This window comes from Urocampus carinirostris, chromosome 9 (assembly GCF_059441175.1).
Source record: "Urocampus carinirostris isolate Australia breed hairy pipefish chromosome 9, RoL_Ucar_1.0, whole genome shotgun sequence".
Taxonomy (NCBI): domain Eukaryota; kingdom Metazoa; phylum Chordata; class Actinopteri; order Syngnathiformes; family Syngnathidae; genus Urocampus; species Urocampus carinirostris.
In genome coordinates, this window is record NC_142357.1 from 26,303,909 (window position 1) to 26,319,497 (window position 15,589).

The 15,589-nt window shown below is 40.2% G+C and overlaps 1 protein-coding gene across 1 annotated transcript in view; it reads right to left on the reverse strand.

Moving 5' to 3' along the window:
• Positions 1-1,054: 1,054 nt before the first annotated feature.
• abcb7 (ATP binding cassette subfamily B member 7) overlaps positions 1,055-15,589 on the reverse strand; it is a 46,465-nt gene continuing 31,930 nt past the window's right edge. Inside the window, exons 11-16 of the mRNA XM_088343362.1 lie at positions 14,209-14,372; positions 13,973-14,102; positions 12,411-12,582; positions 10,303-10,406; positions 8,745-8,852; positions 1,055-3,934 (exon numbers count right to left, since the gene is read on the reverse strand). Of these exons, the coding sequence (XP_088199488.1) occupies positions 3,716-3,934; positions 8,745-8,852; positions 10,303-10,406; positions 12,411-12,582; positions 13,973-14,102; positions 14,209-14,372 (897 nt within the window). The 3' untranslated portion in view covers positions 1,055-3,715. The remainder of the gene's footprint in view (positions 3,935-8,744; positions 8,853-10,302; positions 10,407-12,410; positions 12,583-13,972; positions 14,103-14,208; positions 14,373-15,589) is intronic.

A 15,589-nucleotide genomic window follows, 5' to 3' on the forward strand; every position in this document is an offset into this window, starting at 1 on the left:
TTCCGCACTATAGGGCGCACCGGGTTATAGGGCGCACCCCCAAAAAATAGTTTTTGGTCCTATATCTTCCATACATAAGGCGCACCGGATTATAAGGCGCTACAATGGGAACGTCGACAAAACAGTCAGATAGTTCAGTCAAACTTAACATTCCGAAAGCTTGCAAAGAAGCAAATACGTGTCGTAGACACGTGCGGATGCGGTGTCCGTACGATGTCACTCAATTGCATCGTTCCAAATATCATTCGGAAGGTTAAAGTCTTGGGATTCAAGAAATGCCAACCATTCCTTAGTTTCTATTTTCTTTTTTGCTCGCAACTTTACTGTGCACATGACAATAAACACTTGGAATTGAGTTTAATTTAAAAAAAGCAGAAACATCAAAATCGTTCTAAAACAAGATACCGGGAAAATATATAGCCGGAGTAGCTCACCGAAGTCGTTGCATTCAATAATAATGTGCAACCATGGTCCTCTTTTATCCGTGAGTGTAGTAAATCCAGGAGAGTAAAATATTTACAAATACAGAATGGTAAAACATGTTTCCTCTATGCCGTAGACAACCAAACTTGCTATTCACATTCATCTTTTTTGGCCAATTGCAGGCTTTGTTTTGCCCCTTTAGCCTATGCGAGCCTGTAAATAATAAAAAGGATCCGCCCCCTTTACCTCCGAATAACTTTAGCCAATAGTGATCGATTCAAATGATGATTGACACATTGGCTGGGAAATGAAACGCCGGCATATGTATCCCAGCATACACCACAGACCACATCGCCTACGAGGAAAAATCTAGTCGGCGGCTGCTTGCCTTTGTTGCGAGACCTTGCGACTTAATATTAATCCATATATAAGGCGCACTGTATTATAAGGCGCATGGTCAGTTTTAGAAAAAAATAAAGGCTTTTAGGGGCGCCTTATAGTGCGGAAAATACGGTAGTACCAAGACCCTAGTGTAAAAAAAAAAAAAGTTATTTCCTGAAAACCTTCCAGGGAGTACTTCCCCATCAGTCCCTTCATCACATTGCGAAAGAAATCAGACCCAAGATGAGTATACAGAAGACAATCTTTTTTCATTTTATTAATAAAAACAATACCAGCAGGGGTACAAACAAACTGCTTATCACAAACAAAGCAGTCCTCTGAAAACAAGGGCGCCTGTGTCACTTGTTAAATATTCATATTGACGCCAAAGTCTTCAATGCGCTCCGATCAATACGTCCAATTAGCTGCAGTTAAAACCACAAAGACGAGGAGATGTGCCTGGAAGCCCGGCGATATTACTGCAAAATGTTCCCAGCGGAGCCGTCGCCGCGTGGCTCGCGCTGTGGTGAAAACCATTCATCATTTATTAGACGCTTCGTGCGTTATTTTTACATACACGCGTCTTTGACATTCCGCTAATTCACTCTGGCGCAAGTTTTGTGTGTGCGCGACTCCGAACGCTGAGCTGTAATTGTTACCTTGATGGGGACAATCTGTACGATTTCATGTTTCACTCAAGCAGAAATGTACATAACGTCCAAAGCAAATGGTCACATGATATAAATATCTATATACACGTGCGCTTCATCAAAAAAAAAAAAAATGGATGCAAGTGTGAGTGCCTGTGGGTCAAGGGCGTAAGATAGTTAAGAATGACTGACGTTGACGCAGATAATGCAGAGGGGGTAAACCAGTGTATGCTGTCGGGCTGATGAAGGGATAATGTTCGGTGTCAGGGTGGGAAGAGCAAAGGGAAATTCATTTTGGGGGAGTTTGTGTGTGTTTTTGATTCTTGCCACCTCTCACTAGGGGATTATGGCATCGGTATATTACCAGACTCAAAAAACAGTTGGGGAAAGAACTATTTGGTTTCTCAGCTGATTAAAATGTCAAGAAGTGGATAAGTTCACTGTGTGGATTACTATCAATAAACAATCGACTACTTGGGTCTTTTTGTTAAAGCGACACCGTGTAACATTTGACCACTAGATGTAGCCGTATTGTGTTGTGCAACTGAAAACGAGTGCTACCGAGGACCAAGAAAATTGCAAACTAGAGACTCAACATGAAAAAAACGAACCCATTTTTATCTTCTGACCTTTTTGTCTTTTGTTTACATGGTAGTTCATGTTTTATTGTTTATTATTCAAATCAACATTGATTTTTAGGACCACTAGTAGGCACCAAATACTTCACACTGTTCCTTTAGGACTTTACTTTTTTCAACTCGTATTGTTATCAGGCATAGCTCGTAACTTACTTTCCAGTGAAAGGACGTGGATTTTCATTTTTTAACCACTTGAAGGTGATAAATAATTAACAATGTCACTTTAAAACATACTTTTTGGCGCAAGAAACCCCTCATATTTTCGGTGGTTTTATTTTCAAAAATGGGTCAAAATTACAGAATTTTGAATCATTTTGATAAAACCACCCTCACCCCAAAAATAATTGGGGTTTTGTATTTAAAATTACATTTAGAGAACCATATCATTTGTTGTAGCAAATAACCACCCAAAAGATGGGCCCATTGCATTAAAGAAAATGAAAAATGTATTTTTTTCAGGTGATTTTGTTTAAAACACCCAAAAAATGGTGTTTGTTGATAACACAAAAACTACATTGTATTACACACATCAACCAAGAATAACTAGGTGATACGTTTGTTAATATTGGACCCCTGCAAAGAAGATTGCATAGGATGTAGTTTGTCATTTTGACTGTTATGCACCGTTACATCATTGTCACTATCGGCCAATTAAGTTGCTGTGCTTTATTTTCTTCACACCGTTTACAGTAGATCTGCTTTTTGCAATCTAGTTTTTTTAAAAAGGGCTTAGGGAAGGGCTTTTAGAACGGTTTAGCAAATTGCTATTGTGAGGGTTTTTGTACAGTCTTTTCCTATTGTCCCTGCAAGTTCAAAATTCATTGACGTCTTCTTTTTTTAAGTGTCTACTTAGCAATTAACTAATCAGAAACCCAGATAACTGTGTCATATGTTCAGAGCCGATATCAGCCCAAAATGAGTCTATTGCACAGAATAACCCAAAAGAAAACCTGGAAAATGACACGATTTTTCCCGTAAACCCAACATAATTATATTGTTAGTTCATAACACACACTAAAACTCGTCGTCGTATTGCTCACAAAACAACTCGGAATAACTGGGTCCTTTTCCAAAATATAATTTATGTGAAACCCAATATAATTGATCCAATCTGAGTTCGTTTTGACCAGTGTTTAAGAGCGGAATCAAGTTATATTCATCTAAAAATAATCTTTCATATGGAGCTATATAACGAGTGTAGTATTCTCACATATGTACACGACAACGTTGGTGATCTCGTCTGTTTCCAGTGCAGAGGAAGACGTCAACAAAGCCCAAAGGAAGCAAAGCAAAGACGGGGAACGAAGATGTGACCATGTTGCCGAGCAGATGTCTCGCGTGATCCTCAAGGTCTCTTACACTTGGCTTCAGCTGAAGAGGCTGACATATAGAAGCTCTGGACGCCATCCAGTGTCTGTTCAGCTCCTCAACTTGGCCGTCGAGAGCCTATGAAAAAAAACAGGCGGGGAAGGGAGCGCAACCGCATCGTGTCGCTTGGTTAGGATGCTTAATGAGGGCCGAATCTCCCCCTTCTATTTCCCCCCGCCCATGATCAGGGGAGGGACTCCAGCACAGGCCATCTGCGGTGGGGATGGTGATGAGACTGGTAGGTGTCAGCTCCTCTCAGCAGGAGCAGTTCCCGCAGCCCTTCACACTGTTGAGGATCTCCTCCTGCAGCTTCTTCCTCTCCTCTTCCTTCTGGGAGAGGCGCTCGGGCGCCGGCTGGCCCGAGTTTTTGCTGTCGTTGAGGATTCGGCTGTTCTGAGTGTTCCACAGTTCAGCGTACAAGCTGCCCGCCGTGTCCAGGAGCGTTTGGTGGTTGCCGCGCTCTTTTACTTTACCCTGCCACCACAGAACACAAACCACAAAGCACGGGTGTCAAACTCATTTTAGATCGGGGGCAAGACTAGAGAATTAATGAAAGGTGTGCCTTGACTGGAAGGCTGGGGGTCTTTTCGGAGGCTCAAAATTATAATTTTATTGTAAAACAGCTACAGGAGGGTTTTTTTTCCCAATACAGTAATACCTCTACTAACAAATGTCTCTACAAAACAAAGTTTCTGGTTACAAAGTACCTGAATGGGAAAATATTGCCTCTAGTTAAAAAGGCATTTCAGGATACAAAGTCAAAAGTACAATATAATGCGGGCTTCCATTCGTCGCTCCAAGATTTCTACTTGGAAATCCGATGCGTACGCGTGTATCCCGACCTACTTTTTGTGTCCTCAATTAAAGTAAATGAATATTTTTATTACATTATGTGTAATAAATTATGTTTACGTTATGTGCAGTTATCTAATGTTGACAATTATGTGTTTCATGTTCTGATGCTCTTTTATGATTTATTCAAAAAAGAATCATACTTTTTGCAAGGCTTGCAACAGAATAGCGTATTTAGCATCAAAAGGTGTCTACTTCCAAATGTTTCAGGTTCCTCCCGGAGTGATTTGAAAAAAAAAAAAAATATATATATATATATATATATATATATATATATGTATGTAAATAAACAAATAAATGAAGCAAAACAAGCCATTACTTTTTTCCTACATTTTAAGCGCTGCGGCTTACAATATATTACGGCTTATCTTTTTTTTTTCCCCACAAGGCGGATGGTGGCAACAGTGTTGGCGGCAACTTCAATTGCGCGCCAGGCCCTTCCCTTGGACATCCCCCGGCTGTAAATAGTACAAACCATCGCAAGGACTCGCAGCTAGTTATTACGTGATGTGAATTCTGCCGAGTGCTCTGAATGTCAAAGTGAAGAAATTTAATGAAGCCCGAGACTGGGAGGTCGCTGGTTCGCGCCTCGGCCGAGTCATACCTAATTGGTAAAATGGCGGCGCCCTCTGTTGGCTGCGGCTGCATCGGCTCGCTACAACGGGTCAGGTGTATCGACATTTCGTTCTGTGTACATTGTTACAAAGAATGACAATACAAAGGAAATTATTATTATTATTATTATAAACTGTGAGCCAAACTATGACTCCCTTTGATAGCCAAATGCCTAGTCATCTAATTAGTGACATGCATGAATGGATGAACGAGATGCCCACTGTCCCTATTGAGTTAGATTGCAATCTTGGCAAAATGAGCAGGGGAATGTATAAAACAGAAAATTAGCACATGTCAATCAGCTAGCGCAGCAGTCAATATTAAATTACCATAACATATACGCAGGAATGAATAAAAAAATTCTCAAAACAAAACACAAAGTACTGTAAAATACTAAGTAAAATTCAGGAGCCCATACAATCACATCTGCCTGTACGATTGCTGTGCCATGGCTCTCCCAATCTTTGCACACATGACAAAATGGGGACAGAGAATTGCGATTACTGCATTAAAAAAGTGATACATGCCGACGTTAGTTACCAACTATTTATCAGGCTGACGGTTATCGAACTGATCCCAACCCAATATGATGTCTTGGTTTTCGCCCCCAATAGTAAAGATATACCTGATACACACCTGCTGCCACACTAAAAAATTCAATCAGCCAACGTCAATTTAATCAATATTGATTGCTGCGCTAGTTAATTGAGATTGACAGCTGCGGACAGTCTGCAAATGAGTTTCTTGATCGCGGCGCAATGTGTCAATTTATTGGACTAGACATTTCTCCGCTAATTGTTTTCAAACTTAAGAATTGGATGTGGATGATACAATATTTATACATTTTTAAGGCTGCGGCCTAAAATGCGGTGCTGCTCGTACAAAGTTGAGTTTCCTTTTAAATTTGTACATGCGACTTTTAATCAGGTGCGCTCCGTAGTCCGAAATTTACGGTTGTTTATTTAATTCGGGGGGGAACTCAAGCAGCCTGGAAAGTAGAAGTAAAATTCGGTCTAAAAAAATCCAGCCCAACCTGACCCAGGCCTGCTGGTATTAAAGCCCAACCAAGCCTGAGCCTGACCAATTAACTTAAATTGAGGGACTAAGCCCAGAATGAACCTGAATTTTCCTATTTTATTTGTGTGAACTCGGGAGGAGGATGTGTGTTTTTGACCGACTCCACGCAATAATAATTGAAAATGTTTTCTGCTTTTGATTTTTTAATGAAAATGTTAACCTACATGTGGGAACCTGGCTGTTGGATTCCATATCTTTTATAGAAAGGTGCTAAAGCTTCTTTAAACTTCTGCAAAGACACCCAGGATCTCTTTTTAAATTCCGCTTTTTGCCATAAGAGGAAGAAAAACAAGTTTGCCCAAATCAAAATGCCCGCAATGAGTTTTAATAATAATCTCTCCGCAGTGAGCCAGCTCCCCCCCAGTTGGATCCCTTACGCCTCCTGAACAACTGTTGCATTTCGCGCACAAAAACACTGACTCATAAACACACACACACGGGCGAGTACGCACACCTCCCACGCCGTCCAACACAAATGTAGCCCAGCACCCCCCCATCTCCCATGAGCATGCAGACGTGTCGGCATTATCTTTCGTGAGGCCGAGACGAGCGTTTTTTTTTTTAATGAGCACCCCAGTCGGTCCTCTGCCGGCGACACCTGCATATTCCACGGTGACATCATACGGCAAACGTGCCTCCTCCCCGCGACCCTCTGATCCTCGCCATCTGACTCCAGGAAGACTGAAAGGAAGTGCACGTGCTCAGTGGGAACGCATCAAAAAGAGCTTTTTACTTCGTCAGCGAAGGCAGCGCGGACAGAAAAATGTCACTAGACTGGGGATGGGTTTTACGTTGATGCGTTATAAGAGTGGGATTGATTCCAAGGGCCACCTTTGAGTAGCACAGTGGTTTCCTATCTCAATGCACTGACCACATCACAAAGACTTAATGTTTAGCTAACCCTGGGGTTGCAACCAAAAGTGTTGGAAGAGCCATATCCTACCCAAAAAAGAAAAAATATTTGGAGCGGCGAAAAACAAAACGTCTTATATGAGCCTCATTAGGAAGGCAACACATACAGTGTAAATCTGTATTTATTGAAAAACATGAATAATGTTGGTCCTACTACAGAAATCACATCCTTTTTCATTGTCAAACCATTTTAAAAATTGCCAGAGAGCCACATGCCGGAGCCGCTGTTGCCGACCCAAAGGGGTTTCAGGTGTCCTTAAAAAAGTTGGGAAGAACTCAGAGAGCCACTGCTCCTTTGCGTTGAGAAGAGGGAACTGAGGTGGCTCGGGTATCCTGGAAGGATGCCTCTTGGGCATCTCTCAGGATGTGTTCCTGTGTGTGTCCCACTAGCAGGAGGCCCAAGGAAAGACTCAGACAATGCTGGATAGACCAAACTAGCCTTGATTAGCTGGACTAAGTGGTTGGTGGGTTAGGGTTTACCTGCTAAGGCTGCTGCCCCCGCGACCCTCCCTTGGATAGGCCAAAAATAATGGATGGCTTTTCTCACATTTGAACTTTCAAGAGCTTTATTACTTGACAAAATTAGGGCTGCAACTATCTATTATTTTAATAATCCATGACAATTTTTTTTCGATTGATTAATCTTTTTTTTTTAAAAAACACATTATTTTTTTCCTCTCAATTCAAATTTTGAGGACAGATAACAAAATGGTGCACACAACGGAATATTCTACAATATTGAACAATATAAAAAATTGTGTTTATCAAATAACAAATTACATACCAATGGGTGTTATACACTAGCAAATAAGCTCTACTTTTTTATAAGATGTAAAAAATAGGATCTTGTTTGAGGGACATGAGCTTTTGGAACAAAAAATAATTGCAAATCTGAGACCCAGTGACACATATCAACATCAACATTCTAAGTGTTGGTTAAATAACCTAACAATTAACAAAAATACCTACAAATCAATGGCATACAAATCAATGTAAACGAAAAAAAAATAGGTATTTTTAGATTTCAGTTTCATGTAATCCGTATAAAATGCATGTGAATTCAGAAAAATTAATTTAGATGAGGCTCAATAATTAGGTTGGAAATTCAACAAAAAAAGCAAGATGTCATTTTAAAGTCCCACTTTTGCATTTTTCCCCCATTCTTCCTATAAATATACTGAGAAAAATATTTAAAACATGTGTTTATGGGAATATGAAATGAAATAATTTATGATTCCGCAATCAAAGCCTAGTGGCACAGTTGACGGGCATCATCAGGTCTTCAACAAACTGTTTAACTTACTTGTGATTTGTAATCTATGAGGTTTTGTCGAAACATGTTTAATTAATGTTACAAAATCTGAGGCAAAATAACAAAAAATAGTAACAACACATTTAGAAATGCAAGATCTTCCAATGAATACAATTATATTTGTACATAAATTACTCTTATGATACACTCAAAGTCATTTAGGTTAAGATGAAAAAAGTGCTAATTGGACTGGCCAATAATAGCTAAAATAAACACGTCTTTACATAAAAGATTTGCAATTAGCTGATAAGTTTGCTAAACAACGTATCCACTTTAAACACCAGTTCAAATAGCCACGCAAAGGCGAAAAAATTGCTTTTGCGCTATCTTATAGAATCCCTGTAATAAATACCAAAATTCACATTCAGTCTTTCTTGCCTGAGGACCAATCGGGTAATGATAAACCCTTTGGGACATAAATGACTAACAGTTTTTAAGACTGTGCCTGTGTATTAATGCCTTTTTACCCACATTGTTCATGGTCAAAGACAAAATTAAGACATGGGGGAAACATACCTCACTCAGCACGATAATCTCATCAGCATCCACGACGGTGGAAAGCCGGTGAGCGATGAAGACCGACGTCCTGTCTTTCACCATTTCCTTCATTGCGCTCAGGATGTTCTGAAAGGAAAAACAGCATCATTGCTTTGTTTTTAGCACTCAACTTGGTCCGCAGTGACTACAAATTTAGAATTAATGGCTCATACTGTCCTCATAGGATGTGATAACAATTACAATATCACTACAGGTATGTAAACCTTAGGATGTAATAGATATATGGTGAGGTTGGCAATATTTAAGAACCTTTCAATAATGCATACCGATACACCATAAATTCATATACAAAACAAAATAAAAACTATAGACTAAAATACTGAAGTCGGGGCATCGGCTTATATCTGTACATTTGGTTGTGCGTGACCGTTAGCAAACAACATACATGTTTTAGATTTTGAGTCAATGTGTAGCTTACATTTTCAGCTGCAGGACAATTTCCCAATTATAGTTAAGAACAAACGCTACCTTAAATTTTTACCTGACTTTTAATACATTTCAATAATTGAGGCGTAATTGAACTAATACACAAATGAGGTGATGACACTACATGTGACATTGCCATACAAACTAATGCCAGCTGCTGTTAATCACGAGGAAAGACAAAATGCAGTGGCAAAGTAAAGCCACCAGAGCAACCGTGTTAGTATCATGTTTGAGCAGACTTGTTTTACTTTTTTTCAAATAATGAATGGTCAATTGGGTCAAACTGCTGAGAAACATGGCAACAACTTCAATCAGTTACAAGTAGTTTGCCCAAAATGCCAGCACTTTTCAAACTTTAAAAACACAATTTTAAAATCTAAGGATTTTCAAGGATTTTAAGCACCCGTATGAAGCCTGAACTAAAGGAAAGTCTGGTTAATCGGGACGTCGTGCACTGGCTGTCTAGCTGGTGAAAAAGGGGATATTTCGGAGTGAGCACAGCTTAATTTTAGGGGTGGAACCGAATGTCATGTTAATTTGTGTTCTATGAATTAAATTATTTTCATCGGGTATTTCTTTTTTATGAAAACCAAGCTCTTACTGTAGTTTTAATTCTATGCGCCTTATCATCCTGTACGCCTTATATTTGAATAATATATCACAAACGACTTTCTTTGGGGTGCGCCTTTGTGGTGAGGAATAAATGTTAATTAAAATCAAAACCACTTAAAACCACCCCTGCATATGGTTCACCCAAAAGAATTCAGACAAATACTCACACGAACAAGAAATGATCATTAACACTGTTTACCTTGCCTCTTTTTAACTCCCAAAAGCGGAAATGGCGGGCTGAACTTTCTCATTAAATGTAACATTTACAAAGACTGAGGGGGTTTAAGCCAAGCTGGAGCTTAAGGAGGAGGAAACAGCGGCAGGTGGCAAGGGGGGAATATGTGCAGCGGTGTGTGAATAAGGAGGGTTGGCGAGTGGGGGGGAGAAGGCTGGGCTATGTCACAGTGATGCAGAATTATGTGCACCTTTGTCAGGTGAGCGAGTGGGTGTTTGTTCTGTTAAATATGTATGCAGACACCTCTTCCGTGATGGAGTCCAGAGAAGACGTGGCCTCGTCGTACAGCAGGATGGGCGGGTTCTTCAGTATGGCGCGGGCGATGGCGACACGCTGCTTCTCTCCGCCTGAAATGAAAGAATAGACGTCGCCAAACAATGCAAACAGACCTCAGCGGGTAGGTGTGGAATTATGAGCGAAAGGTCTCCCCCCGCTCTCATCGGATAATCACCTGAAGGCAGAGAGAAAATGTACCACGGCAACAATCCCGCATGACGGGTACAAGGGGACTTTTATTTAATTGTGGAGAAAAATCAGCAGGAGACTTTGGCTCGGAGTCTGACTCAGCCTTTGTTACATACAAGCTGTGTGTGGCCTTTTGAATGCAAGCGGCTTTTAGAGACATTATAAAACGGCGCCAGCAGCAGGGAATGTCAGAGAAGGAAGTTTAGAAACCAGACTGCCGCCAGCTTAATGATAACTTGACAAACTGATTAATGGAACCATTTTTTTGACGAGTGAAAAAAAGAAATGAAATATGGAACATGTGGAGTGCGGTTCAAGACGAGGTTGCAATCATTTATCGCCTCATATTGATCCAGACGCTCTGCTCGGACATCAGAGTGGTGTCCAAATTATGCCCCCGGGGCTTTTTGTTGCCAACAATTTTTCAGTAGCCCACCTAAAAAAACAAATTTTCTACTAAAGTTTTTTAAACACTGTGTACAGCCTTTTTCGTAATTTGCAAAAACAGTAATCTCAATGTATTTACTCTTCAAGGTTTCGATATTTGCGGATCTTTATCGTGCACCGTTTTCAGCAGCAGACAACACAGCAAATGCCATCATGGGGGGAGGCCGCACAGGGCTGTATGCGTGCCGGAATGTGATAGGCTGTTCTATGCTGGGCCGACGCACAAGTCAATGTGTCTACCAAAACAAACCGCGAAGCACGGCGACAGTTGGTATTTTATCGGCTCGTTACATTGAAAATAAATTCCTCAATTGAATCGGACTCTGAGGAAAGTCAGAAGAGCATAAAGAAATGCTGATCATTTTTTATTGGGTCCAGGAACGGACTGAGCCAGCTTCTGGAAAAAAGCAATAGCAGGCTGTAGGTCCAGCTTGCTGCGGCTAGGCCACGCAACAACTTTGACAAGCCACCCCTGCAGAGCCTGTATCTCACTAATGCCAGATCCATTACCCATAAAACGGATAACTTGGAGCTACACCTCATGAGAAGCCACTACATTTGTAACCCATGTATTTAAACAGAGACCAGGCTCAACCCGATAATCCTCGATACTAGTGTGCACCTTGCCGGGCGCTCTCTACATGATCTCTTACACTGAAAGGAGGAGCCCTACATTTCTAGTGACACTTTTAAACAAAGGCCTTTTTTAAAAAAAGACTGTACAAGTATTTGAAAAAACTGTTACGACAAAATCAAAGTGACTGCTGCACCCTCCAAACTTTCTGTATCTGATATGACCCATAACATATTTCTACCACTAGAGCTGGGAGCACTGTTTTGTCCTTTGACCAAAAAACCCATCCTGATCAAATGGGATGAAAGAGTGGCCACTGAAACATGTCCTCAAACTACATTTAAGGCTTTTGTGCATTAATAATACCTCACAGTAGCAATTTCAACTACCTGCTTGAGGAAATCAGTGGGAGCAGTTGCTAATTATGTTTGCCAATTAGAACATATGTTACCACAAAGATATCAATGATGACAGCTGGGAAGTAGAGTGGCTGACAAATAATTACTAAAACCCCGATTGTGAAGTAAAAAATATCTGCAGATTGTATACTGTTGCAGGAATTTATTGATTACCAAAGAATTCTGGGTAGACTGCAATTTATAGTAATTCTTTATGGACCTTGAATATATTCCAGAGAAGCACATTCTTGCTATATGTCGTAAAATGTTTCAAGCTCAAAATACTATTTAGTAGAAAATGTCTTGGAATCAATATTCAGAGATAACGATTGTGCTTTCGCCAACTAATGATTGATTAACTTTTTGATGAATCACGCTTCATTCAATGGGCGACTCTAGCCCGTCTCGCTCCGTGCATCATGTTTCTTTTTTTTTTTTTTTTCTATGATCATCAAAGCACAGCAAACCTGAAAGCTTTAGGCCTCTCTCCCCAACTTGGGTGTCGTAGCCATGCGGCATCTTGAGGATGGCGTCGTGGATGCCCGCGAGACGAGCGACACGGTAAACATCTTCCGCTGTGGCGTTGATGTTTCCGTACTGCAGGTTGTAGAAGATGGTGTTGTGGAACAGAACTGCATCCTGACAACAGAGGCGAAGGGGAAAAAAATAAAAAAGGCTTCAGAGAGAATATTGTTATTGCTGCAGTGACAGGAACAGAGTGCTTCAGATACAAAGACAAAAGTAGGAGGGAGAAAGCAGTATGTAAATGGAAAAAGCGTTGTACCATCTGTTCAGGTTGTATTGTAAGCCGATCGGAGGATAAGCTAAATTGAATTTCAAACATTGATCATGCCAGTATTAATCTAAACAAAGGAAACAAAGAAAACTTCCACCAGTGTGAGTAATGATTAAGTGTGGTGAATGCAGTCTTGGGAGTAATGCATTACAATGGAACGAGTTCCTGCAACGCATTTACTATTCTATTCTATTAATAACATTTTGAAAGTCGACTGTCGTTACAACATGATGCATTACACCGCTACCTTTTGAAAAGAGGCGATGGAACACAAAGTACACCCATATTTTGGCGTTTCTTTCCTACGCTGATTAAGTAACATACAACCCTCACTCCGCCCGCAACACAATGCTAAACACATCAACATGGTAAGGCTGGTAAATGCATTCTGATAATTGGAAAATTGCTTTAAATTAGCAAACGTATCTGATATGGCACATCTTATATAATTTTTAATCGCATCGTCTTTATTGTTAACTGCCTACAAAATACAACTGAATACAGTTACGGTGGCGCCGTCTTGAGCACAGTGTAAGCGGACGCTTAATTTCGCCCCACTGATATTTGATATTTCGACAACCGTATGTAATTGCATCTAAGCCGTATTTACAATTTTAAAATACTGAAATAAGGGGGTCAGTTTCCTTGCACATATTTGATTGGATGTCACCAGTATTGAATGGTAGGCAGCCTATGGGGAGGGAGTGTGGCTTATACAGGAACAATGAAAGCAATGGGGCAAACGTGAACTCAGAATTTACAGTAAAAGAGTGCTGAATTTTGTCTTATTTGTAAAATTATCTTTGCAATACACCATAACTGGGGAAACAACGTCATGGACATGACCCAAAAATCAAAAAGGGAATATTTGAATAGTTTGAAGACCAAAGACAGAACTAATATAGAATGTCTCAACTGTTTGTTTGCAATCTCTCAAGATTGCACAAGCAAAGAAATATGAAGGCTTTATCGCTTCCAAAGGTAGGTTAATACATGTTCTTCTATTTATATTATTACGTGGCCATTTTTAAGCAGTTTTAGTGGGTCGACTTCAATGTGGGTATATAGAGTGGTTTGCAACTAGACAGTTACTTTCAGAGTAACGTGCTACTTTTGGGATAACATAATTACTTTTTTAATGAAGTAACCACTAACTATTTTTATTCAGTGATGCGACTAACACTGGGTAGATGTGGGTGAATCATATTCAGTTTCTTGTCAGACATCTCAGACCTGCGGGACAACCCCCAAAGCCTTCCTCAAGCTCTCAAGGCTGACGTCTCGGATGTTTTGCCCTGCAATATAGATGTTCCCCCGCTGAGGCTCGTAGAAGCGGAACAACAGTCGCACAACTGTGCTCTTCCTGAAAGCAGAAATGGGACCAATCATTAGCGGCAACATTCTTACACTCAAGTGATGACAGCAGGAGGAGATTTCACTATTGCTGTCCTCTATTCCTGGAGACTCACCCCGAGCCGCTTCCACCAACTATGGCCACCTTCTTCCCAGCAGGTACCTCGAAGGACACCCCATTCAGGACTTTCTGGCCTTCCAGGTATTCAAAATGTACATCCTCAAATCTTATGGTGGACTCTTGCGGCGTGATGTTCAAAGGTGGGGCTAGATCCTTCTCCTATGGGCAAATCACAATTAACCAATGATTAAATGCAAAGAATATACACCATATTTTCTGCACTTATAATTCTATTCCGTCTTTCACATCGTCACTGGTTTGTGTGTGTGTCTGTGTTGAGCATAAATATGCAAAATTATTTTTCTTACAAATTACGTCTAAAGTATATGCAGTTACGGTGGAGGACTAACTTAATTTACTTTTTTGCATGCAAGATGGGTGTGTGTGTGTGTGCTCAAACTATTTTTTTTCCTTCTTAGTCAAATGGAACCCAGATCAAGTTTAGCACCACCAGAACATGTTAAGAGAGCGTCAGCTAAATTTATTCAAGAAAAAATGTTTTGGGGATTTTAAGCACATTTTTGCTTCACCTAATCAGGTACTAAACAAACAGGACATTAATTAATCAATTTATTTCACATTATGTTATAGATTTTATAAAATTGTATTATGTATAAAGAATATATATATATATATTACATTTGATAACATGCTTGTTTGTTAATATTCAAAAGAAAGCATTATATTAAAAAAATAATACACAGATATACATTATTGCATATATACACACACACACATAAATACACACACACAGTACCTCTACTTATATATGTCTCTACATACAAAAGTTTAAGGTTACAAAGTACCTGAACGGGAATATACTGCCTCTTGTCACTGAGGCGTTTCAGGAAACAAAGTCACAAATACACTACATTACGTGCTGCCATTCGGGGGCTCCCAAAGATCTACCTGGAAAGCCAGTGCGTATGAGTGAATCCCGACATGCTCTTTGTGTACCTTTCTCGTTCTGTAAACAGTCTACTGTATGGTACCGCTACGAAGAGCTATCATTCACAATGGACCCCATGAAAGACATGCCGAAAAGTGGACAAGAAGAAAAGAGGAAGATACTTTTTCTGCCCATCGAAACAATGGAAGAGATAATGGAAAGGTATGAAAACACACACCGCTGTGCGGGAGGATTTCAGAGATGACGAGGAGAAGGACGCAGCCATCATTCCATCAGCCCAAATCATTCTGGCAAAATTCCACTAAGTCTCGGAATTTGTGGAAAGGAATCACCCAGAAAATGTGTCGACAGTTCGGGCTAACGCTCATTATGATGATGTCTGCCTAGCACGTTTCCGACGGATTGTTAAAATTCGGCAAAAGAAGATGTCATTGGATCCGTTTTTCAAGAAACGCAAAGCAAAAGA